Source organism: Aedes aegypti, chromosome 2 (assembly GCF_002204515.2).
Source record: "Aedes aegypti strain LVP_AGWG chromosome 2, AaegL5.0 Primary Assembly, whole genome shotgun sequence".
Lineage (NCBI taxonomy): Eukaryota > Metazoa > Arthropoda > Insecta > Diptera > Culicidae > Aedes > Aedes aegypti.
Window position 1 is genome coordinate 231825079 of NC_035108.1, and position 27482 is coordinate 231852560.

Sequence of the window (27482 nt, forward strand, 5' to 3'; positions counted from 1 at the left end):
CCGCTGGGGATATCTTCGTCGGAGTAGGATAGATCTACCGCCGGAGAATAATATTCTGAGTAGTACGTAGCGTATCACACGCTTGAGTCGCCGAAGCGCCACGAAAGCCATCCTTAGCTGGATTATCTCGCATGATCGACTTCGGCACTCTCCGGCAAGTATCGGAACAAGAAGAATCAATCACGTAGCAAAAACATTGGTTTGGGAGGTACTACCTCGTTGGGAACTCTCCGCCGGAGTAGGCTAGCTTTACCGTCGGGGAGATGGACGAGTTTGAGGTCGTCGTGACGCCAGCGAACCGGAAGCCATCCTCCAACTGGAATCGCTGGGCCCACCACGGCATTCAGCTGACCAACCAGCAGAGCTCTAAAAGCAGCAATTTGTCGCAGAGCAACGAAACTTAGTCATCAGGGGGCGAATAGTAAAAGTTGTGCAGGGCTCCGGAGGGATGCCGTCCCCAAAGGTAGAACGCGTCGTCGCTAAGCAGCGAAGTACAGTGATCGAGCACATGAGCGTCCAGTAGATGTTGTGCAGGGCTTTGACGTGATGCCGGGCCCAAACGTAGAACGCGTTTTCGATCCAAAAGCTGTGAAAAACCCCGGTGATATTCAACCGCATATTGGGTAAAACGCGACACGGTAGAAATGTCGAGGTGAGCAGCGTTTTTGACATTAAGCTCCGACAATAACCTAGCAGTGCCGCTAGAGGCCGAGATTAACGAAGTGCTTGAGCACAAAAATGTTTTTTTTTTAGTTCTAAATTGTTGTTCCTTAGTACATTAAGTACAGCTGTATCGTTCTCAAGAAACTCAAAAAGGCTTTGTGCCGCGAGCTGAAATGTGACGGGATAAGTACCGTTTTGATTTATATTACGGACAGCTTCCAATTCCGGACACTGTATTGACAATTCGAGTGACAATTAGAAGTTCGGCAGTTAAAACTTCGGCGAAGTTCGGCGTCGGCATTCTAATTTAGTGCTTCGCAGACGCATAAGGAATGCCTTTGTCGGCGTAGCACTTCTGTAGAATGCTGACGCCGAACTTCGGCGAACTTTTGTTGGTGATATTTCATTTCTCTAATGAACTTCGGTCTAAAGTTAATCTGAATGCACAATACTTTGTATGGGAAACATTTCACACGAAATGTTTCAATTTTAACCGTTCAAAAGTTCTCACTTTCGAGGCTCGTTTTAGTCAACATTTTCCATAGATATCTATAAAAATTTATAATGTTTAGCTGCCTTAGACGCCTTTTTAGTGGTTTGCCGATCTCAATTAATTATTTGATTTTTCTATATATGATTTTTATGAGCTGTCCGGAATTTGAATCAAAACGTCCGGAATATGAGGCAAAAGTAAGGAAGCGTCCGGAATAAGAATCATGAAAAGTCCACACATTTCTGTTTATTTAAAATTATTCATATTGCGGAATCAAACTCTTCATCCACCATTCAAAAGTTAATTGTTTTGAAGGCTCGATAACGCGGAGGAATCATACAGAATAATTCATTCAATACCGTAAAACGGGGTGAATAGAAACAGTGGGGCGAATAGAAACAAAGCGACCTCCAGTTAAAAATGCAACTATTATGTAATGATAAACTTTAAAAACCTACTGAAATATTGTTTTTCCATTAGTTCAATAGCAACATAGTATCGCTAGCCTATTTTCAAATTAAAAATTTTGCTATACTTCTCATTAAAAAATCGAGAAGAAAATATTGAAATCTCAATCATTTTTGATAGCTTGAAACATCCGCCATTTTGACTGATTTCAAAAATGATCAAAAATTTAACTTAGTTTCAAAAATTTTATTTTTTTTCTTCACCAAGTAAATACATGTTGATATTTCTTCAAGATGCACTTCAAAATGTGTTTATTTTTCCATTAAAATGAAAAAAAGTATTGATATTTACTTAACTGTGTTTCTATTCGCCCCATTGCGGGGTGAATAGAAACATACAACATTTTCATAAATCTTTGTACGATATAATTTTTATTTTTTAACAGCAATTGGGGTCTTAGCAAAAGGAAGACGTGACCCATATTTAAGGCTAATAAAATTGGTTTTTATCCACACGGTTTAAGTTGTACACATTCAAACATGTCGGAAAGTGTTTCTATTCGCCCCATTTTACGGTACGCTTTCTGATGAGTTATACTTTACTGAGGCCTTGAGTGTCCGTAATATGAATCAAAACGGTATAGAGGTATCTTGACGGACGAACGTAAGGTGATTGAGAGGTGAAAGCTGCACTACGATGAACACCTGAATGGCGCAGAGGAAGTAGACCAAGGCAGCAGAAGAAATGGCTTCATCAGTACGGCGGATGAGGGAGACGTGCCAACTCCCACAATAGGTAAAAAAATTAAGGATGCTATAAAACAGCTCCAGAACAACAAAGCATTGGGAAAGGATGGTGTTGGAGAGGAGCCTATTAAAATGGGCCCGGACAGGTTGACTACTTGTCTGCACCGATTGATAGCCAGGATCTGGGATACAGAACAGCTACCGGAAGAGTGGAAGAACGGAGTAATATATTCAGGGTCTGTCTCAATTGCGTTGTTAAAATTAGTCCGAACTTAAATTTGACAGTTCGGAAATTAATTCCCCTCCGATTTCGATCTGTCAAAAATAAGTCTGCTCCAGAGGAGACTTATTTTTGACAGATCGATAATTATTTCGTTAGTTCGTGTTTGCTGTTATGGATATCGTTTCAATTTTTTGTCGCGCTTCGGTGATTACCGATATGGACATCCGTATGTCCTTCAAGCTGGCTTTCGGACGGCACATCAAGTGGGATAATATATTGCTGCTCAGTGAATGGGTAAGTTTTTCTCTCGGTGGGCTGGCTAAACAATGCAGGAAAGCTCTGATATCCAGAGGACCACCGATTCCTGTCACAGTGTACTACAGTAACAAAAGGCTTCTCTTCGTATACCGCAGATCGGTACCAAGGAACTGCAAAGCTTCCGTGTATGGTGTGGTAGGTTTGTTCCGTTTGTTCAATCTGGATGGTCACAAAAATGTGTTGTCCAAAACGAACAATTGCAGGGCTGGTACCGAGTCACTTTTTAGTGACTTGGTCACTATTTTACACTTAAGTTACCAACTAAAAAGTCACTATTTGTAACTAAAAATCACTAGAGCCCCTTTTCCAGAAAAAAAGTCACTTAAATCACAATTTTCTTGAATTACTGGTAAAGAAAGTATAAGCTGATCTAGCTCCTCAAACTCAAACAGCAAAACAATAATGTTTCACAGATTTTTAAAGACATCAACTTTGTTAAATTGGAAATTAAAACGTAGGAATTTTTGGCTCTACCTGGAAAAAGTCACGTAAATATTCCTCTAAGATTTCTGTCTAAAAGTGAATATTTTGTCGAGCTTGTTGAGAAATTTTTGGAGACAATCCGATCAAATTTGGGAAACCATTCTTGGCTGAACTTTACAGGCCGAGATTTTTTTTAACGAGAACCGGGACGTATTTTTGATTGATGTTATATTTATTACAGGAATTCTTCTACAAATTTCACAATAGATTCTTTTTTTAAATTTGCAAGGAACTTCGCCATTATATTCTAAAATGTATCTACGAATATTAAAAGAAATCCATCTACAATCACCATTAAAAATTTACTTTTCAACACCTCCATGAATATATTCAAAAATGCCCCAAGTAAATAGTTTTTCAACTCTACATTATTTAAAAAAAAAACATAAATAAACTTTTGCCGGAAAATTTGTCAAAAACAAGAAATTCGCCAAAACAGATGATCTGATTTGAAATAATTTTTGACTCAATTCTTCTCTTCCAGTCGAATAATTGTAAAGAAATATTTCAAATTACTAAAGTAATGTTAAAATTGTACATAACAGTATACGTTATCTACAATTTTAACATCCACTTTCGTTTCTAGGCATTTTTTTTTGGATTAGATTTTCTCGAATATTTACCAACAATCTGTATACACAATGTTTTTGGAAAAATACTGATATACGGATTCTGCAAACATAATTCTTCCGAAATTATACAAATTCATACTGATTTTGAGCAACGATGACAATAAATATTTTTTAAAACCTTAGAACTCAAACTGAGATGTGACAATTTCTCCTTTTTATTTCAAATGATTAGTGTCTCTTTGAATTTAATGTGTAAACCTAATGGTTATCTAAATGCTTAGGGATACAGATTTGAAATACGATACAAATAATTTGGTCAAGGATAAATACAGAAATATAATGATTTATATAATTATTTGAAGTGCATACTTTTTTTAAATGCACGGTAAATTGTAGCTTAACGATACATATAATTGAATAAAAATACAGATTTTAATGTGGCACCCCTGGACCTCAGTGTTCCTATTACAGAGAATAGTTACAATGGAGTTTCTAAGCACAAGGATAATATTATCAGCCTTGAATCTGCTGAGTATTATAATATAAGTTTTACCTGCTCAGTATCATATCAGCTGCCGCTGACTTTACTCAGTTTAGTATCCGCGATAGGCTTATAGATTTTCAAATGGCAATGCAATGAATATAAAGACGAACCATTTTAATGAGCCTTTTGGTACTTCAAGGAGGTGGTAAAAACATTTATGCATGTGTTTGCGTAGGGCACGATTATATGAAAAATATAAATTCTCGCTCCAGCCCCTTTTTGGGTGTTATTTTGGCCACATAATAACTGTACACAATTGCAGCTCGAACTATAATTTAGCGTCAGCCGCTCAAAATTTGTATGTGATTTAAATACTTTGGGAAATATCACTTTAAAAATACCGGGGCTTCTATGAAACATTCGAACATAGACCTCGATTTACGATGAACAATATTTCCGAATTGCAGTCTTCAAGCAATCCAATGCTTGTGAATGCGAAAAATGGCAGCTTTGGCAAAGAAAGCTCTCAGTTAATAACTGTGGAAGTGCTCATTAAACACTAAGCTGAGAAGCAGGCTCTTTCTCAGTGAAGACGTAATACCAAGAAGAAGAAGGCACAGCAGCTACAAACTTGTAGAGCAGAACATAAAAAGAAGGAAATTCAAGGATAAGAAAGTCATCTTCCAATAACATTTTGATGATATTTTGTTTTAACTTGCTTGCACTGGCGTTGAAATTTTCTGAATCTGCAACGTTTTCGAATTGGACCAGACAAAAATTAAATTTGACAGTTCATTCATTGATTGGAGTGGAAATAATTTCCTAACTGTCAAATTTAAGTTCGGACTAATTTTAACAACGCAATTGAGACAGACCCTCAATATACAAAAAGGGTGACAAGCTAGAATGTGAGAACTATCTAGCGATCACCATTCTTAACGCAGCCTATAAAGTGCTTTCCCAGATCATCTTCCGCCGTCTATCGCCGCTAGCAAGCAGATGTGTGGGAAGTTATCAAGGTTTCGAGGACGGGCGATCGACAACAGACCATATCTTTATGTTGCGGCAGACTGGGAGAGAGCCTGCTTCTCAGCTTAGTGTTCAATGAGCACTTCCACAGTTATTAACTAAGAGCTTTCTTTGCCGAAGTTGCCATTTTCGCAATCGTATATCGTGTGGCAGGTACGATGTTGCTCTATGCCCAGGGAAGTCAAGGAAATTTCCATTACGAAAAGATCCTGGACCGACCGGGAATTGAACCCAGACACCTTCAGCATGGCTTTGCTTTGTAGCCGAGGACTCTAACCACTCGTCTAAGGAAGGCCCCGTGTTACCTTAATAAAGATTTATGATTCGACAAATTGAACTCTAAAATCGGAATTTCGAGTTATCTAGTTGTAGCATTAAGGGGACGATATGGAGCTGCCTTATGATGCTTACACTAATTTTGAAATTTTATAACAGGTAAATACACTTGAAAAATAAATTGTAATTGGTTGTGTGAAATTACCTCTTCTTCTTCTTTTCTTCTCTGTCTGTTTCATGTCGCTTTTTTGGCTGAGGTGTGCTTTCCATTTCCGATTTAATATTCTGACTGTACAGAGCCATGCAAGAAGAACACCTGTAAGAACAACATTTGTTAAAGCTGATGTGAGTAATGCTATAGAAATACATCCAATTTTTCCTTCATACCTCCAAACAGATTTGAGCTTTTTAGAATCGACGATGGCGGGGTCCATGCATGAGAAATGAAAATTCTTCAAGCAGTAATTACAACTAAGTACACAGGGTCCTTTTTCGTTTTGCGTCGAACAAGCATCACATGATTTGCATTCCTCACAGTACCATTTATTGCCTTTTTTCACCAACGCAGCCAATGGTACGGTAGTATCATCCCCATTTGCGCACTTATTATGCAACGACATACCACAACCATTACACGAACTTAAAGGCTCTGGCAGTCCAGAAGGGCCTTTTGCTTCTGTACCGAGACATTCGACGCAGACGATGTTAGTTGTTTTCTGAAAAAGACGTTTTATTAGTGAAATGCAAACTATTCATGTTCAAACGGTTGCAAAAGTGTTAAATTCAAATGCTCACCTTAGTCGACGCTTCATTCAAAATTTTGTCCTTTTTCTTCGGTGAGGACGATTTTCTTCTAATCAAAGGTTTATCCAAGCTTCCCAGTTTGTACAGTTTAGCTTCCTGCAGAAGACTTCCTTCCTCCGATGCTATACGGATTGAGTTTTTTATCACTAAGCCGAAATCCGTTCCGCTACTTATGTTCAAATTGTTTGTCTGCTGAACATAGTTTTCGATTGACTTCAAACTTGATCCATCGCATTCTCCAAGGTCCCGCACGGCTTTTACCACTAGTCTTGACAAGTCACTGTCATTCGTGACCAGCAATACGCGTCTCTGGGTGTTCGTGGGGGCCTTATACGAATGTAGTCCTTTGTTATACACTTTAAGCACTGATCCAGCTTCAACGGCTTCCTCGAGCTTTTCTGCCACAATGTCCTCATGGAATTTATGGTGGCTACCAATTGCTTGGCAGATCCTCTGAACGCTAGGACGCTGCTTCTGGCAACGAATGCGTCGTATTGCTTCAAGAATCCACTCCTTCCACACCTGAGGGCTGACGTCTTCCGAGTTTTCACGCATTTTGCTGTAGTGACTGGAACAGAACAGTATGTTACTATTTTTTAACAATAAAAATTAAGATTTGTTAAAATTAGGGTTTCAATGCTAGTAATGGTCCCCAGTAGCTGAAATTCACTCTCGACGCTTTTCCACGATGATATCTCAGATGGATACATGTTTTGTGGAGTCTAACAACAAGTTCAATGTCTTTACTTCATAATACGCCTATGAAACACACAAAATCATTCGATTTTTCCAGCGAAATCTCGAAAACGTATTCAAATAGTCTCAAGTCAGAAAAGTGAACAAACTTACTTTATCGATCCTACGTGTTCCGCAGACGAAATTCCACAAGTTCCGCTCTCACCCAACTAGATTTTTCACTTTTAGAACGTTTAATTCCGGAATTACAAAACGACGAAAGTAAGATTTTCAACTTTCGCAACCCAACCACTACTTTCGCCGCTCCTTTGTTTGGAGAGACAAAGTGACTTAACCACGAATCAAAACAAAACACTACTTGAGCCGATTATACACTGGTAGAAAAACGACGAAAGTAACTGAATGGAACGGCTTATCATTTTGTTAAAATTATTTTTGTGGGAAATAATAGAAACTACCTAGTTTTTGAACGTGAGCTGATTGTATGCAAAATTTAAGCGACGTACACGGGGAAAAAATGTTGAAAAGGTGATTAATTTTAAAACAGTTTTAGAAGATAGGGAGCCGGATCCTATTCTTGGCACTTTTGATTCACTTCGGCAGTGGGATTTTCTGAAAGCTACAGAGCTCATATTTGACCACATTATGCGTCACACTAAAGCGCTCCTTATTGCAAAGTTTCACACAATTCTGCCGAGAAAAACCCCCTATGCCAAAGTGAATCATGGAAGTGCCCAAGTGGTTCTGCACCCTATGTTGTGATTCTTCTGAATTAATTTTCTCAAAACCGTATGGAAGTTACTTACGTCGATTTGAAAAAGTAATCGAGAAATATACATTTTGAAAACTGCTGTCCGAATGCCTATTATGGATCCTCCCGGCGTCCATAATAGAAATGTTTACAAATTTGACGTTTCGTATTATGGACCCTCCATTTGATTCCCATGTAATCCGGCTCACTACCGACGTGCCTATTATGGACCCACCTGAAAACGCGTATTGTGGACCCTCTTGTGTAGTTTCATTTACAAAACTGTTCAAATAGGGTGCAGAACCACTTGGGCACTTATATGATTCACTTTGGCATGGGGGTTTTTCTCGGCCGAATTATCCGAAACTTTGCAATAAGTTACATGAATTTGTGTTCATGATCGATTGCGCGATGCATAATAGCGGGAACGTAGTAATATTTATATGTTTACATGATTTGTCGTGTGAATAAGCGACAAATTTAGCATATATGCATGATTTTATTAATTTTAAGTGTCACTCTGAATGGAATTTTCTTAGCGTGCAGCATCACTCTGCACTTTGAATAGAATTTTCTTAACGTGCAGCATCAGTCACTGCCACGGGAAAAAAATCTGTGGTAAAAACTACTATTTTAGCTGACTACTCCCATTCTTGAAACTACCATGCAATTTCAGACAAATTTACTATGTTTACGGTACATCCCACCACATTACTGGCACATTTGACAGAAATAATTTACAACAATCTGATTTCGACTACAGACATGGTAAAATCAAGCACATATCTGGTCTGCTGAAAATTGCCGGTGCGAGCGCTTAAGTTAACCCCCTGAAATGGTAGTTTTTACCGCACATTTTTTTGCGTGATGCTCATGTTCGAAACTAGTAGGTACTAGTAATCCTTTATGAGAGAGATTCACGGAAGCTGACATTTCTGTCAAAGTGTGAGCCAATCGAACATGCGTTATGTTTGTTTTGAACATTTCTTGAGGAGTAATGTAATCCTCTTGAAATTATTTCGGTAAAAGTAATTTTGCATGAAGCAAAATAATGAAATATTTTTCTTTTTTAAATTTTTGTCAATTATTATTATTATTATTTCTTTATTAGAGAGACTTTCAGCCCTTGGATTTTTGTCAATGCGATTTTTAATTGTTGATTTTTTCGACTGTTTATTAGTTTGAATATGTAGCTCAAAGATCTATAACGAAACAAAATACACTTTTTAGCAATGAGGAAGTCATGTCCGTGTTACAATATTATTCTCGACGCCGAGCAAAATCAGCTCTGCTGGTCTGTTGCCAAATCATTCCATTTCTCTTCCGCTTATCTCTCTATAAAGGATCACTAGTAGGTACTACCTGGGAGGGAGAAACCAATACAAAATGTCTCTACGTCACAGTGAGCCGAGATTATGCTGTCACGAACTGTCACTGTGAGCCCGGATCTTAAACAATGGACAAACATGATAAAAGCGCGTAACTGGCGTAACCATCCAAAGCATATTTTTTGCATTTCATCAAAAGTAGCAAAAATCGAATTAGAATCAATTCATGCACATTCAAAAGTAACGTCACGAGGGTGCCGTTTATTCTAATTGAATGTAACCAACGTACTGGAATGAGGTCTTTTTTTACTGTTTTCAATAAAACTGATAATTGAACGCATAGAAAATTGTGGCCCTTTTTCAATGTTTGTCCAGAAAGATAGAAGGTACACAACAAATGAAAACTAGCGATTTGCACCAAGCCTGCCTTGATTGTCGTTGGCAAACTGGAGTTATCTTGCAGTTTGGAAAAAAATTGTATCAAATTTCAAGTGTAGTATCTGTGCCTCCCTCCCAGGGTACTACATGTTCGAAAGGTTTTTTATGCATACCAAAAGTGGAGTAAACTTTGTGGATTTTGTTTCTGAGTAGATGCTACATGTAGTAAAGTTCAACGCTTTTTATTCATACCGCCCAAAAAGTCATATAAATAATTAAGTTTACGCAAAAAATTTGCTCCCTTGCACCAATAGTTGCCGTCGTGTTCCAGTAGTGGATCAACGGATAAAAGCAGTTTTTAAAATGGATGTATAAAAATGAATAAATGTCCCAGAGATGATCTTCATGTTTCATTCGAAAGGTATTAGTCGCTGTTCCGAGGGAAAAATGTTAAACCTACGTAAAAAATTACCATTTTGTTTAAAATTCCTTGTATCATTCCCGAACGTTTACTACTGGAGCACTAGCGCAACTACTGGAACACGTGTACCAATAGTGGCTCAAACTAAAAAAATAGTTTTATCACTCTTTTTATATTTTTTCCATATAGTAGAGGTTGAAATCTTTCTGTTGACGCCAAAAGATGTCTGTTAAGGCTTTTCGTTATTTTGTTATGATTTTTATAGCTTAGGTAGTCCACTAATGGCAATAGCACCTTATATGAATTCATATCATTGTTCCATAAATCAATAATGTTTATAACGGTCAACCCATCTTCTACGAAGACTTCTTAAATTATGCTATAGAAATGGTCCATAGCTGGTTCCTGGACAAATTCTTGATCTAGTGAAATTTTCGTTGGATCCAAAATATCACTATGGCATAGACGATAAACCACAAAAAAATACTGATTGTTTGCAAAAAATAATGACATTACTAAAAACAAGTATTTTTCCAGAAACCCATCAAAGATTTTGCCAAGAAGATTTTTAAGAAATAAACAAAAGCTGCCCAAAAATACTTAAACGACTTTGCCGTTTTTTAATCCATTAATTAATCATAGAGAGCTTATGAATTTATTAAGGGTCTCACAAGAAATACGCTGGTGAATGACAGAAAGAATTCACTGTTAACCTGCAGGAACTCATACAAAATCTGGTTAGGCATCACATGGACTTTGTTATAGATCACGGATTAGTTAAGGTAGTAATCCAAACTAGACTTTTCAGGAATCCGTCAAAATCCATTCTAAACCCTCCAGCGCCCAAAAGTGAACTGTTATAGCATAGCATAGCATAGCATAGACTGACTGTACATGTCAATGGTTGCTACTCCGTGATTGATCGGAACTGGTAATAATTGCACTGCGATCCAAATGAATAAGGGATGGGAGTTTCCGCTTACTCTCGGAGTGCAATTTTAGCAGATCTAATATTATTGATCAATAACGACGCCGGCCAAGTCCTTACAATCAGTTGGGATGGGGAAGGAATGTTAGGGTGTAATGATTGTTGCTTCTAGAGACCGAGAATACCTCTGCATCTCCACAATCATCACGGGAAGGGTGTTTATTAGTGGAACAGGAAAAGATCTGGGAGTCACCTTTGGTCGGTGATGCGATCCATGGATAAGGAGGAAAAATACAACTTAAAGCTAGTTTTTATTTTTGTCTCGAAAAGTTTTTGGTAAGAGATTCAAAATAAACGTCAACATCCATAATGTCGAACCATGCAAAAAAGTTTTTATTAATGGCGAAAAGAGAAAAATATATGCAAATATTATAAATTATATGAGACTGAAATAATACCGACACTTGTTGTGACGAACCGTACATAGTTTGTTTGAAAATTACCTAAGTGTATTGCTGTGCATTTTTGTCTCAAGAAGAAAAGTCTTTGGTAGAAGTTTTAAAAAATACGTCAACATTCATAATGTCGAACAATTCAAAAGATATCTTAAGTAAAATCAAAAATTTTATATGTATCTTAGAATTGTATAAAACAATCATAATGCCGACACTTGTAGTGACGAACCATACAAAGTTTAATTGAATATTACATAAAACTAAGGCTTTCATGAGAAAATGTGTTATCATAAGCATGAAACGAGCTCACCAGTTGGTAATCCATCCTCGATTGAACACGAATATCTTTTCGCACTCACACAGCGCGAACAGCAAAACTTCTCGGTGCCCCGAAAACGAATCGTCTTGCTTGGGCTTTTCGAAGCACTGCCCAGCAAAATGCGCGAAACGAAAACCAAACTCCCGGCGACCCGAAAACGAAGCGTCTTGCTTGGGCTTTTCAAAACACTGCCCAGCAAAACAATCGAAACAGAAACCAAACTCCCGGCGTCCCGAAAACGAAGCGTCTTGCTCGGGCTTTCGAAAACACTGCCCAGCAAAACAATCGAAACAGAAACCAAACTCCCGGCGTCCCGAAAACGAAGCGTCTTGCTCGGGCTTTCCGAAACACTGCCCCTCCAGCGCCCAAAAGTGAACTGTTATAGATAAAAATTCAAATCCAACGGGAGGTGATACGTCTTGCTAAATCTTGTTTTTATGTGAACCGGTTCAATTTACCGGTTCACTTTCGAACCGGTAAAATCAATTATTTTTATTTCACGAGATAACCGCTGAAGTATGCTGCTATAATTTGGCAGCAATTTAATCGTAAACTCAAATGTGTAAATTTTTGAACCGTTTCATTCTACCGCTTTCGTTTTGAACCGGTTGAAAAATGTATTCTTATTTTAGAAAATATTTCGTGAAGTTAACTGTTCACATTTGATAGTAGATTAATCCTACAAATGTAATGTGTACCTTGTTGTACCGGTTTATTTTACCGATTCATTTTTGAACCGTAAAATATTTTATTTATATTTCAGAAGATAACCAGAAAAATTACTGTTTTATTTTGAGGGAAGTTAAGTTGTTCGACTGAAATGTGTCATATTTTGAACCGGTTCATTTTACCGATTCACTTTTGAGCCAGCATATAAGGAAACTTATGAAGTCAGTGATTCTTCTTCAGTTGGACGTATTTTCATAATAATGAGAATCAACGTTTAATGTTATATCTTGTTATTTTATGAGCCAGTTTACTATACATATCGATTTAATCAAAATTTAATTTCAATGTTTGGTGAAATAAAAAAATCTTGTTTTTTGATAAACCGCTTCGGTTTACCGGTTCACTTTCGAACCGGTAAAATCAATAATTTTTATTTCAGAAGATAACCGCAAAAGTTTGCTGCTATAATATGTAACTTTTCGAACCGATTCATTTCACAGATGCGTTTGTGAACCGGTAAAATCATTAATTTTCTGAAAGTTTACTGTTATCAATTGAGAGCAGATTATTCGTACAACTGAAATGTGTTGTAATTATACAGGTTCATTATACCGATTTTTTTAAGGTGACATATAAGAAAACTTGTGCAATTAGTAATTCTTCAGTATGTATGTATGAGCATTTGAGATTTTTGCAACGCTGTTTAGACGATAATTGCTAAAGTTTGCTGCTATAATTTAGTTTAAGTTTTGTCGTACATTTCTCAGAAGGTAACCCGTAAAATTTACTGTTATCATTGGATAGCAAATTAATCATACAACTATAATGTTGTACTCTTTGTATCGGTTCATCACTTTTGATCCTGTACATTTTTCATTTTCAGTTTTTAAGATACTCGGTAAAGTTTGCTGTTTTATTGTGATGGAAGTTTATAACTTGTAACTTGTTAAACTGGTTCATATAACCGTTTCGCTTTTGAACCGGTAAAACCATTCATTTCTTATTTCAAACGATTTCTTTCAGAATATAAGCGGTAAAGTTTACTGTTATTCTTTGATGGAAATTTGCTACCTGAAATGAAATGTGCTACCTTTTTGATTGATTCATTTTACCGATTCACATCAAAAATAAATAGTTTGCTTTAAAAAATACGTGTCCACTTTCTTAAGTGAACAGTCCTTAGAAGTGTTCGTTTCATCGCTTTCAAAAGCGTTATATATGAAATATATGTCCCTGGCATCTAATAAAAAAAACGATTGTAGATTGATTGAAGAAAAAAGATGAATTGAAAAGATTGTATTTTTGTTTTTTTTGTTGTATATTGATAATAGTAAGAATTTAATAACGTACATTTAAATTTCATTAGTTGAATTTTCAATTAATAAACTTTTGGAGTTGTTTTGAAGTTGTATTGTAATATAATAAGGTAAAGTTTGATAATTGTGTTTGGATAAGAAGGTAACCACAATCAATCAATCAATTAATCAATCAGGAAAATTTATTGACCTTTAACATTTAATTGATGCTCTTTTGAATCGGTTCAAACAATTCCTATGCTCTATAAAAAATCTGTCATGCTCTTCAGCTCAGTGTTATTTGAGCACTTTTACAATTATAACCTGTATGTTTTCTTTGACAATTAACCATTTTTACATATGTATATCGTGTGGCATGCATGAAGATACTCTTTGCAATGGTAAGCCAATAAACTTCCAATCCGCAAAAATCTTCGATCGGACAGATAAGTGAATTCACCGCCCGGATACGTTTGTTAATATAGCATTATGGACCCTTATCTACTATCGTTAATAGTGAAGCATGGAATTTACTTTTACGAATACTCCGGGTTGTTCAGTAGGGTTACAGTGGCTACATAGGACGATAAATGAGTCACAACACTAATTTCATCCTAAAATAATGAAAACCTATTTTAGAAAAGTTCGTAGCGCACTATAACACTATTAATCATTTCATCGCTCTCACCGATGTTCCGGATTTCATGCGGTGGGCGCCTTATAGCTATCAAGATTAAAAATTTAATTCCAATATTGGTTTCTAGGGGCCTTTCTTAGCCAAGTGGTTAGAGTCCACGGTTACAAATCAAAGCCATGCTGAAGGTGTCTGGGTTCGATTGCCGGTCGGTCCAGGATCTTTTCGTAATGGAAATTTCCTTGACTTCCCTGGGCAAAGTGTATAATCGTGCCACACGATACACGAATGCGAAAAATGGCAACTTTGGCAAAGAAAGCTCTCAGTTAATAACTGTGGAAGTGCTCATAAGAACACTAAGCTGAGAAGCAGGCTCTGCCCCAGTGAGGACGTAATGCCGAGAAAAATTGGTTTCAAAAATTAATCTAGAAAAAAAAGGTTTTCAAAAACTTCGGGCGCCCTAGATCAAGTGTTAGGCTTATACGGATGTTCCGGATCATCCGGTGGAGTATCCGATAGCCACCCAAGCTTATAAATGGGTTTCAATATTGGCGTTATCTATACATCATGAAAACAAATGGATTAAAAAAAACCGCGACGCTCTAGATCAATATTGATGGAATGGCCATTTTACGGATGTTCCGGATCTCCCAGAAGGCCAAACTGTTGCCACGTAGGTCGAACATTATACCATGATAGTATTTTGATCATTACTAAACGAATCTAGATAAATACAGCTCATTTGAATTGAACTGCGAACCGCAGTATGCATTATTTCGATTAAAACAGTTTTGGGACTCTAGGATACTTCCAAAAACAGGTTCTGGGTACCATAATAAAGTCCGCAGTGGGCATTTCTAATTTTTCTCGATATCTTACCACTACTATTCATCGCTTCTGACAGTTACTACCTGAATATTATTGCAATCCATTGCCATGTTAAATGCATAGACGAAAATTTGTAAAAGTTGAAAAAATCGGAATATAAAAAACATACTGTGTCCAAAAATTTAATGCCTTAAATATATTTGAAGCACATCTGAAAACAATGCAAACCACGTTTGTTTTAAAATAAAATGTCGTTTTGATTTCCTGTTATAATTGAAAACAGAAAATGGTCTTTTTCTGCTTGGAGTCGATTCCCGGTGGCCACTCCGGATTTATGTGGACCACTTTAAGCAAAAATCAAACTAGATAAGTAAATCTTTCATTTACAACTGATTTCATGGAATTCAAAGAAGTATTGGATTTTTGACAAGCAAAACAAAACAGGTGTCATCTAGAGGTGACACTGGGCGTTGGGGGGTTAATGAATGTGTCCAGAATGTCATTGAGAAACCACTTATATCTCCCAAGAAAATTCATAAAAATCTTCTAGCTCAGTTTTTTTTTTCAAACGCTAGTAATCTCCTCAAAATTATAAGAAAAAATCGCCTAGACACATTTCTAGAATCCACTAAAAATCTTATTAGCAAAACACTAATTCTCCTCAGTGATATTCCAAAGAACTTTCAAGAAATTATCGCCTCGATTACATTTAGGATTTTTGAAAACATGTCATCAAAAATGTGCCATTAATCTTAATAGAAATTCAATAAGCATCTCATCAAGACACTTACCAGGAATTCCTAAGTACTCTTCTAAACACTTTCCAAGGATCTCAATGATTTTTTTGGACGCCATTCACCGCTCATTGAATTATTTTGAAAAATCTGAACAAATTTTCGACATAAAAGTTATCTGCATGTACCTATAAGTATACCAAAATGTATTGTATAATTTTTATATTATAGATAATTTATAACAAAAATATTTTTAGGCTGCTGAAGGCGGCAAACATGAGTTTAACAATAGTTTTATTATGGCAGTTTGAAAAATGCTTCTTAGCTGCCACGGTTCAATATTTTGTCGTACTATAGTACAAATAATACAACCAGCTAATGAAAGTAATCAATTCCAGCGAGTGCTGTATATAGGGCCTGTGGGATGAGGGTGGATGGCGTCCTAAACCTGTAACATTGGCATTATACGTTTTCACATTTCAACTTTTTTCCTACAAAAACAAAAATTGATTCTTGCGTCTAGTACAAAAACTTGTGAAAATATTGTTGACATGTTGAAATGCTGTTAAATGAGCGGTGAATGGCGTCCTTACTTAATATTTTTATCTAGAAATTCACAAAACATCTCAAAAGAAAACTGTAACAATTGTGAAAAAATCTGCCTTTTTAATACACTTAATATTTTCAAACACAGATTCACAAAACATTTCAAAAGAAATCAATAACAATTGTGAAAAAATCTGCCACAGATCTATTCTATTCTAAGCGCGTCCAAACCAACGATCAAATTGCAATAGGGGTAGTCCGGGCGGTTTGGCCAATGAGGTGGAATGAGCACTCCTTGAAAACTGCATAAATTCTTAAAATTTCATCTAAAATAACATGCAACCTCAAAGCTTATGAGGAAATGAAGCAATAGGCATGTTATAAGTCAGTGTTCAAAACTCAAAGAAAAATAAATAAATGATGTTCAAAAAAACTGCCCATATTGCCCCGAATGGCTCTTTTAAATTTCATCATTTCAGAATGATGAAGTTTGACTGTTAGAATGTTCTTAAAAAAATATATCTTCTAGCACGGAGTGTTTATAAATACTAATAACTTTCAAGTGTAGTAACAACATAATTGAATTTTTAGATTATATGAGATTATTTTGCAAACAGTCGAAAAATTCATAATATTCTCAGCACTTTTATCGACTTTTCCTTAGGTGGCCAAACTGCCCCACTTTCCCCTATCTATCTTCTATCTATCTATATATCTATCTATCTATCTATATATAAAAAATGGAATGGTGTTTATATGTCACGAAATGGCTTAAGAACGGATTAACAAAACTGCATAATTCTTTCACCAAAGTGTTCGTGAAGTGTTCCGACGTGTTTGTGTTTTTAAAAAGTTCGGAATATTCACTGGGAAAGTCAAAAAATCGAAAGAGAACGGAACTCTCATTTTGTAAGTGACGGTTCACGGCGTTTTTCAACAGCCTAGCGGACTTTGGGGCAAGTGTGCCACCCCTGCTTTTTATAAAAACTGCAATATATATTTTCTCTTTGAGCATAACAATATGTTCCCTTATAGTTCACAATACTATGATCAAAATATGATGAAGATTGATCTATTTTTTACGTATTTACATCGACTTGTGCAAAGACAACCAAATTTGAGTGGATTTTTATAAGATTTCGTTGTTTCTAAATAGCATGGTGAAAGGTAAATTATTAACAGATTTTTCTAACGTACTGTACATCGTGAAACTATTCAAATGTGTAAGTTATTGTGGCATTTGAACGAAAAAAGTATTTAGTTTTACATACGAGATCCAGTTTGGATGAAATGTATACTTATTGGGGCAAGTATGCCACCTATTTGGTAAACAAAAATTGTTGGAATGAAATTTATAAAAATGTAAACATCATCAACAAAATCATAATAATAAGCCAAAATGAGGCACCAGTAGTAGTTTTTGAAGTATAGTAGGGGAATAACTGACATTTTTGCCCCCCAAAGTGATTTTTTCTCAAAATATTCAATAATAACATGTTTTTCGGCTTATTAAGTACCGTTTTACATATCTACATCAATATTTAACCGTTATTTAGTGCTGATCTAGTTTATTATTATACATATTTGCCGTATTATAAGGGTAATACATATATTGTATTGAATGGAGACAAAAATAACTATTTTAGTTATTCGAATTGATAGGAAGTTACGCATGTTTTGAACCTTTTTATAAAGCATCCCCTTATTATGGTAAACATAAAATTATTTTTTAAATTATCGATTAGCGTCTGCTTTGTAAGTAATATTAATAGGAAATAAAGAAAATTTCATTACGAGTAGAACTACATGCGATGTTCATTCGGTGGCCGTCTTGCCCCATATGGGTGGCACACTTGCCCCATAGTGTCGAAAAATAGGTCATTTTTGATGATTTTTTAGAAGCTCCAAAACTAATACTTTTTTAAATTATTTTTTTTTAAATGACACAGTGGTTATGAAAAGATGTGAAACTAACATCATGAGGCTAAATTAGTGGATTTTATCAGTTTTTGATCGAAACGTCAAACCGATCACATCGTCTCTCCTATACGACGGTAACTTTTGATTAGTTTTCACAAAAAGTACATCGTTAATCCGAAATCCTGGGTAAGCACGCTTCGAGTAGTGCTCCAGATGCCGCGAATCCGAAAAGTGGCTCGAATGGCCCGTCCGCCATAGTAATCCGTCGGAACTACGATAAAAACAAAATTCGCATAACCTCCACGCAATCGGAGATAAATGCAATGGTCGATAAACAACTGTTGGTCCCTAACCAGCATCCGGAACGTCAGCGTAGCAGCTCACTAAACAGCGGTGATCACTCCAGTGCTCAGTGTACCGGACAACATAGTGCCGAAAGTCCGCCCCAATCGCAATCGAATGGCAACGTAAACATCCACTATGAAGTGCATCCGAATGTGTCGACTGAAAACATCTTCGACGCCCTTATGCACGACGATGGGAATCGACCTCAACAAAGTGAACAATTTCGGTCACAGAGTGTGGCCAAGATTCGGTGCCCGCCGATATTTGTGTTCAATTGGACTGTAACACAAATCAACAACCTGATGTCGTCTCCAGCAATGGGTGTGAAATCATTCACACAGAAAATCATCAAGTCAGGCATCCGACTTCTGATCAAGGATAAAGCGGACTTCGACAAGACGATTGAAGCTCTCAAAACGAGGAACGCCAGGTTCTATACACATGGAACCAGTGACGAAACGCCAGTCAAAGTCATATTGGGTGGTCTCCCGGTTTTTGACCTGGATGAGCTAAAAACTGAATTGCAGAACAACAACATTTTGTCATCAGAAGTGAAAATTCTCTACTCGTCAAAAGACGGAGAAATCGCTCTGTACGTTCTTCATTTCCCTAAGGGGTCAGTCAAGCTGCGCGATCTACAAAAAACTCGGACACTTTTTAATGTTGTTGTGAACTGGCGCTACTTCACCAAAAAGGTAAACGATGCAGTCCAGTGCTTTAGATGCCAACAATTTGGTCATGGAATGCGTTACTGCAACATGGAGGCAAAATGTGTGAAGTGCGGGGAGCTTCATCTCTCCAAGGAATGCACCTTGCCACCGCCGGGTGAAGGCAACAATCCATCCTCACACTCGAGAATTCGTTGCGCCAATTGCAGCCAAAATCATACAGCGAACTTCAAGGGCTGCCCTACCAGGAAGAACTACATTCAGTTAAGCGAAGAAAAAAAGAAGCGCTCTACATCACATCGTGCAGGTGTTTCCATTAGTGCACCAATTTCTAGTGGATTCAGTGGTTCGCCTCGACCTACATATGTGAGCCACAACAGGATGTTTGCGGATGTCGTCAAGGAAAACCCTCCTGTAGGAGATTCTGGTGCTGCTGTTGGGCGTGTTGCTGCTGTTGGGCGTGTTGCTGCTGTTGTGAATCTCGCGGGCTCCGATGAAGAACGTGATGCAAATAACAACTCGGATCTCTTCTCCCTCTCGGAGTTTTTGAATCTTGCCAACGATCTTTTTACACGTCTAGCTTCGTGTAAGACAAAGGCATCGCAATTTCTCGCTCTTTCCGAGCTGATGTTCAAGTATGTGTTCAATGGACAACACATATAGTATACGCGTCATGAACTGGAACAGTCGTTCCATTCGCAATAAAGAAGGTGAATTCTTCGAGTTCATTGAAAAACACGAAATTGATGTTGCGGTAGTAACAGAAACATGGCTCCAACCGAATATATCAATCTACCATCCAAATTATTCATGTGTCCGTTTGGATCGTCCAAGTCATGTAGCAAACCGTGGAGGAGGCGTTGCGATTTTTGTTAGGAACGGAATTGCTTTCAGGCAAGCTGATGGATTGAACACTTCTTCCATTGAGGCTGTTGAAATAGTGCTAAACTTCGAATCTACTGTTGTGCGTATCATCGCAGCATACTTCCCTGGATCTTCGAATCGCGCGATCCTTAACAACTTCAAACGTGACCTCAGAAAGCACACTGATTCTCCGGAACCATTTTTCGTGGTGGGCGATTTCAATTCCAAGCATCGACACTGGCACTGTTCTAAAAGCAATAAAGCAGGAGAAATGCTGTTACAGGAGAGCGAAAATGGAAATTTCTTCGTACACTACCCCGAAAGTTACACTCGCATTTCACCGGGTGGAAAGTACTGCTCAACTTTGGACCTAGTGCTATCAAATAATTACGTGAACATGACAGTACCCCACACACTCCAAGAACTTTGTTCAGACCATTATCCCGTAGTATTTTCCATCAACACGGATAGTCCAGTGGTAACCCAAGTGCGCAAATACAAAAACTATGATCGTGCTGATTGGAATCGCTTTGCCAACTCTGTAAATAGAAGACTCGATGTGACGTCAAGCTTGCTTAATAATTTGGACACTACACAAAAAATCGACGACAGTATTCATGCATTTGCTGCAGCTTTGAAGGCTGCTGAAGTCGAATCTGTCCCTGTTGTTAATATCACCAAGACGAATCACGAACTTCCCAATCAAACTAAGCTGTTGATTCGACTTAGGAATGTCCGACGAAGGCAATTCTATCGTTCGAGGGATCCTGCCTTGAAGAGGATTGTTGATGCACTCACTCAAGAGATTCGTGAACAGTGCGCAGCACACAAATACAAAAATTTTGGCAAAACTTTACGCGACCTGACCCAAGGAAGCAAAAAGTTTTGGAAAATCAGTAGGAGCCTTCGTTCTTCAACGAAATATCAACCACCCCTGCGAGTTGGAAACCGTTTGATGGTTTCAAGCAAAGAGAAAGCTGATGCACTGGCGGCAAACTTCGCACAGGCCCACAACAACACACTCGCGAGCGACCCTAGGACAGTCCAGGAGGTCAATCAAACAATAGAGGAACTTTCCAATTTCATCGAGATGAACACCAACCCATCGACTCTCACAAAACCAAAAGAAATCAGGGAGATAATCAAGCGACTCAAAAGTAAAAAATCTCCAGGTCAGGACGGGATCCGCAACGTGATGCTCAAACATTTACCTCGAAAAGGCCTGGTTTATTTGACCAAAATTTTCAACGGTTGCATAAAACTGATGTATTTTCCCACCATGTGGAAGCATGCAACTGTAGTAGCCATCCCCAAGTCCAAAAAAGACGTAACGCTGCCTACAAACTACCGCCCCATCAGTCTGCTAAGTAGCCTGAGCAAAGTGTTTGAACGAATCATCCTAAATCGGTTGAATCGACATTTAGATTCTAACGAGGTGATTCCAAACGAGCAATTTGGATTCAAAGCCGGTCACTCCACCAACCACCAGTTAGCACGGATAACCAAAATCGTGAAGGACGGTTTCTCTGCCAGAAAATCGACTGGTATGATTATGCTTGACGTCGAAAAGGCATATGATTCCGTCTGGCAGGACGCGATCATCTATAAACTACGTAAATGTAACTGTCCTCTCTACATTGTGAAGCTGGTGCAATCATTCCTAATCGAAAGATCATTCCAAGTATCTGTTAACGACTCCGTATCTGGGAAATTCGACATCCCTTGTGGCGTCCCACAGGGATCAGTGTTGAGCCCAACACTCTACAATGTTTTCACTAGCGACGTCCTGATGGTTGATGGAATCACCTACGCCTTCTTCGCCGATGATACAGCATTCCTCGTTTCCGATGAAGATCCAAAAATAATCACCTGCAAACTCCAGCAAGCGCAGAACAAGCTCGAAGAATACCAGCAGAAATGGCGGATCAAGACAAACACTGCAAAAACTCAGGCCATTTTCTTCACACGAAGAAGAGCCCCAAGACACCTACCATCTTCAAAAATCAACGTCAATGGAGTTGACATTCCGTGGAAAAATGAAGCATGTTACTTGGGATTGACAATGGATAGAAAGCTGCTATTTGACAAACATATTAACAACAGTATCAACAAAGTTAAAGGTTTAACTCGTTCATTGTATTCAATGATTAACCGAAGATCTTCTCTACAACTGGCGAACAAATTGCTGCTCTACAAAAGTGTCTTCAGACCGGTCCTCACCTATGGTTGTCCAGTTTGGCAATGTTGTGCTATGTCTCATCTGAGACGTCTCCAAGTCAAACAGAACAAGCTTCTAAAGATGATTTTTAATTTGGATCCCTGGTTCCCAACAGATGAGCTTCATGATATCGCAGAAACGGAAACGTTACTCGAGTTTTTCAATAAAAAAACGAACAAATTCAAATTGTCGTGCGAAATCTCAACAAATCCACTCGTTGCGAGTCTTTTTCAATAAAACACTGTGATATATTAGTTTAGATTAGGTTAAGAATAACAAAAAGTGAATTCTAGGGTTTTTATTGAACTATTTTTCTCCCTACCTCTGCATAAATGTACCACATTACTATTAGTTCTCCAAAGGAATTTTGATAATTTCGCAGCTGTAAGTAGTACAAATCTCTGCCTTAACAAATGTATTAAAACCAATGATTTGAATATAATTAAACAAATAAATTAAATAAATAAATAAATAAATAAAAATAGTGGATTTTATAAGCTTTAGGCAAAGTTAGAGAACGGTTTGCTAAAGGTGGCACACTTGCCCCAAATTCCGCTACTTGATGGCAAAACGAAGTTTGCCGGGACCACTAGTCGTTCATAAAAATGCTAACCCCATTTGTGCTACCAGTTTTGGTTCAACTACGTAATAGAAGCACGTTTGTTTCCATCTATCTGGAAAAAAATCACCCCAACACCAAAGGTAACCAATCCAGCCGAACCCAAGGACTTACGGCCTATAAACGTCCTTCCAGCAATTTTCAAGGTACTCGAAAAGATCCTTCTCGAGCAAATCATCGGTTATGTGGAAGATATCGATCATCAACTTCTTGCAACAAACCAGTCAGGGTACAGAAAAGATTTCAGCACAACAACAGCGTTAGCAAAAGTAACCCACGATATCTACGATCACTTCGACAACGAACAGTGCACTTTTATGGTTTTGGTCGACTTTTCATTGGCCTTCAACTATGTAAACCACCGTAAGCTGCAGAGAAAACTGCGTGAAGAGTTCTGCTTCTCACTTGGTGAATGTGAACTTCTGTCCGCGTTCCTTGAGCAGCGCACACAGGCGGTGCGCAAAGGAAATGTGACATCCCCTCAAAGACCAGTGGCTGATGGTACATCTCAGGGCTCTTGCCTGAGCGCTTTGCTGTTTGTTCAGCCTCGACATAAACAGTCTTCCTCTGGGGCTTACGTGTAGTTATCAACTCTACATCAAGGTCTACATCTCGGGAGCCATTCAAAATGTAGACCAACTCGTCTCGACCATCAACGACGACCTGGGAAGAATTGAGCGATGGGCCAAGCAAAATTCGCTCTTCCCCAATCCGAAGAAGACCAAGGCAATTATGTTTTGCAAGGAAGGCGCGATAACACCAGCAAGCAACATCATTTTCTGTGGTGAAAACATTCACCTGTCGGACTGTGTAGGCGTGCGAATGGATCGCAATCTGAAGTGGACCAGCCATGTGAACGAGTGACCGCCAAAGTTTTCGGGACACTGCGTACACTCCGAAGCTTTGCTTTAGTTCTGTCCACCCACACCCGATTGAAGCTAGTATGGTCTGTAATGATCCCGTTGTACACATATTGTGACGTTGTCTACTATTGCGGACTGTCCGCGGCGCTTCAAGATCAACTTAATCGCTGTTTCAAGACATCAGGCGGATTAAGTCCACCGCTGTAAGGAACACTATCCTTGGTCACAGCCTCGATACACACTACCGAAACCGAATTAGCTGCTTCATTCGCCAAGGATACGCAGAAAGTTTTCCTGCTTACTTACAACAACACCTTAGAAAAGAACAACAAGAACGAGCGCGCAGTTTTGTGATCCCCCATCACACCACATCGAAGCGGAAGAGCGTCATGATTGCGGGTGCAATTCTCTGGAATCAACTTTCTCTGAGGACCAGACAGCTACCAACAATAGGCGCATTCAAAGCTACGCTTTCAGTGCACACCATTATAAATTAAATTAGCCTTATGTTACATGACACTCAAATCTTTTAACTGATACATAGTTGTTATTTTCTAAAAGTTGCAATATCAATTGTTGTCTCCTTGACCTGAAAAATGATATAACCGACAGGCTTACGTTAAGTTTAAATGAAATTAATACTAAATACTAAATTCCACCAGTAATTTTCTTAAAAATCCGTCTCTTTTTAACACTTTGATTCTAAAATCAAGCAAAGTTTGTCATTAGAATAACAAAAATCTGCAAACTATCAATGCTTTGCTGTTTTAGTTTAAGTAGCTTGTCCAGATTGATGTTTTTTATCATTAAGGTCCAGAAACAGTGACTTTATTGATTATTTTCGTGAAAAAATACATGACTTTTGTGCCTTTTTCAAGCGAACAGTCACTAAAAAGTCACTTGCTACCAGCCCTGCCATAACCGAAATGAACTCCCAGTCGATTAATCATCAAAACAATTCTGACTCTATTCGCCTGTCAATCGCTGTCTGATATTTTGTAAAAAATTGAGTAGATAAAGCCATGAACTGATAAGACAATCAATTTGTGACAACGGATCCTTTAATTTGCTTTAAGCTTATGAATTGAAAATTCACTTTCGTTGAAAATATCAATGGATATATAAGTTCGTATATGTATGATAACAAAAATTGTCGCTTCGCAACAGTTTTGTAATTTCTAATTGGAAAACATAATAAAATCTCGTTAATTTTGCGTTACTTGTAATAAAAACTACTCTGCTGTGAATTCTAAACTACCTGTAAAGATAACACCTCTCCAACAACAAAAACAACAACACTTTAGGCCATTGATATGAATGTCATTTGTGAACAGCCCCTCTATAAACGAGTATTATTCATAATGAATGAATTTACAGCCGAATGGACATGCCGACGGCAGCCATCTTGCACATGAGAACTTTTCTTCCTCGCAAAAATCTTGACGAGAAAATGCATTTCTACAACCCCACTCACCTGCAATTCACGTAAAATGGGCCTCCGTGGAGTTCAGCTATCTTATGATAATAGTATTAATGCGTTTGATCCATTAATCTAAGGCCGCTTCTATGAATCTTTTCGACCGACGGCAATTTTTTTTCTGTTCGGAAGCCTTCCGCAGGCCCTTTCCACCAATTTTGATTTCGTATTCCTTGGGACCGAATAACAAAACGCTCCTTAAAACCTCACTTTTAGCTTTTCTCCGACCAATTCCGGTTTGCTTGCACGCACCAAGCTTTCACCAAACGATTTCCCACAAATTAATCGATAACCAATTTCCACAGAACTGTTATTTTATTGATACACACATCGCAACTTCCACTGCGTACTTCTTTGACAAAATGGCTAATTTTTTCATTTGTGAAACGAAGACCGCGCAGTGAGTGGGTTTACCTTCGAGCAGTGATGCCAAAACAATTTAATCGTTTCGAATTAACCGAACTTGCCCGCCTTTGACATTTGCACTGTAAAAGAAGAATACCAACTTTGAGAGAAGACACGTAAATACCACACGGAACAAAAATACCCCCTCAAACTGTGGATTAACATTAGAAAAGGGCAAAAGAGATTTTGATATTTTTTTTTAAATCTCGCATAATTTGGGATAACGCCCTAAAAGCCATTGGTAATCACGTGAGTAGTTCGTTGTTTCCGAGCAAATGAATGAATAAGCATCCAAGGGCCCATTCACAAATTTCATAACGCTAAAGCGGGTGGGTGGGTATCCTGAAAATGTTACAGCTCAAACAAAATTTAAAAAATATTCATACAAAATGCGTTACGAGGGGGTGGTGGTTGTCAGAAATGGCCATTTTCAGTGTTATGAAATTTGTGAATAAACCCCCAAGCTTCGCGTTAGAAAATGGGTTATTGTGCATCCCGATAAAATTCAGAAAAAGAACTTCGCTCAATGAGCCATTTTACGAAGCTGGTCAAATGACAGGAGACCTGGGATTTTTCAATCATCGTCGTCAGTTTTCGCGATGATGATGGTTGATGACTGTGCGCATTTCTAGCGTAGCTTTTCATACAGGCGAAAACTTAAATGGAGACAAATTATTAAAATATTTCTTATCACAAAAGTGCATTTTTATGTGCAACATGGGTAACAAAGAGGTAGCTGATACAATGGTACAATAAAAATCGTTGAACTTTACTACATGTAGCATCTACTCAAAAACAAAATCCACAAAGTTTACTACACTTTTGGTATGAATAAAAAACTTTTCAAACATGTAGTACTTTTACTTTCGAACATGAGCAGTGACTGAAGCTGCACGTTAAGAAATTTCCATTCAGAGTGCAGAGTGATTCTGCACGTAAAGAACAATCTATTCAGAGTGACGCTTAAAATTAATACAATCATGCATATGAAGAAAATGCATGGAATCTAATCGATTACGCGACAATTTGCACAAATCATGAAGGTGCTGTTATTTGACAAGATTTGTAGTGTAATTTTGCGATTAGTCTGGTACAGTGGGGATTCGCTCGTTGGGGGTCCGCTACATGGAATGACTCGATGGTTGGATGTTCGCTGGTTGGAAAATATTCCAACTAAAAAGTGTTGAAATAAAACTACGAAACAACAAGGCTATTCCGCTCCACACCGCAGGCTACTGACTGATATCGCTACCAGCCAGCTCCTCTCATTTATTTCATGTCTGGGTAAAGATATCTACAATTAATTCGCTTAAAATACTACCTCTACAATTCTTACCCATCGACATCTCCACTGCAGGTTGTGTGATGTACCTGCATTCCAACACTCCTCCTCATCACACAACCTTCAAACCGCCATCTGCCACCCGAGCTCTCTTGTCCACTAAGCTCCTCCTGGCACCGAGCTCCAGCTACCGAACTCCTCCTAGTCGAGCTTCTCCTGGCCAGCTGCACCATTGTCCTTTTGGTCAACCGCGCCGTCCTACGAGCTCCTCCTGACTTCCGAGTTCCTCCAGCACTTCCTAGCTCGTCGTCCGATCAGCCAGCATCCGCACCTTCAGCCT

At 38.1% G+C, this 27482-nt stretch overlaps 1 protein-coding gene across 7 annotated transcripts in view; it reads right to left on the reverse strand.

The window, feature by feature from the left end:
• LOC5574374 (histone acetyltransferase KAT6B) overlaps window positions 1–25879 on the reverse strand; it is a 53992-nt gene extending 28113 nt beyond the window's left edge. For 3 of the 7 annotated variants that reach the window (XM_021844404.1, XM_021844405.1, XM_021844406.1), the window contains exons 1-4: window positions 25453–25879; window positions 6491–7067; window positions 6083–6411; window positions 5901–6011 (exon numbers count right to left, since the gene is read on the reverse strand). In XM_021844404.1, coding sequence (XP_021700096.1) covers window positions 5901–6011; window positions 6083–6411; window positions 6491–7054 — 1004 coding nt within the window. In that variant the 5' untranslated portion in view covers window positions 7055–7067; window positions 25453–25879. The remainder of the gene's footprint in view (window positions 1–5900; window positions 6012–6082; window positions 6412–6490; window positions 7068–25452) is intronic. The other 4 variants (XM_021844403.1, XM_021844402.1, XM_021844399.1 and 1 more) reach the window with 4 other exon arrangements.
• Window positions 25880–27482: the final 1603 nt, after the last annotated feature.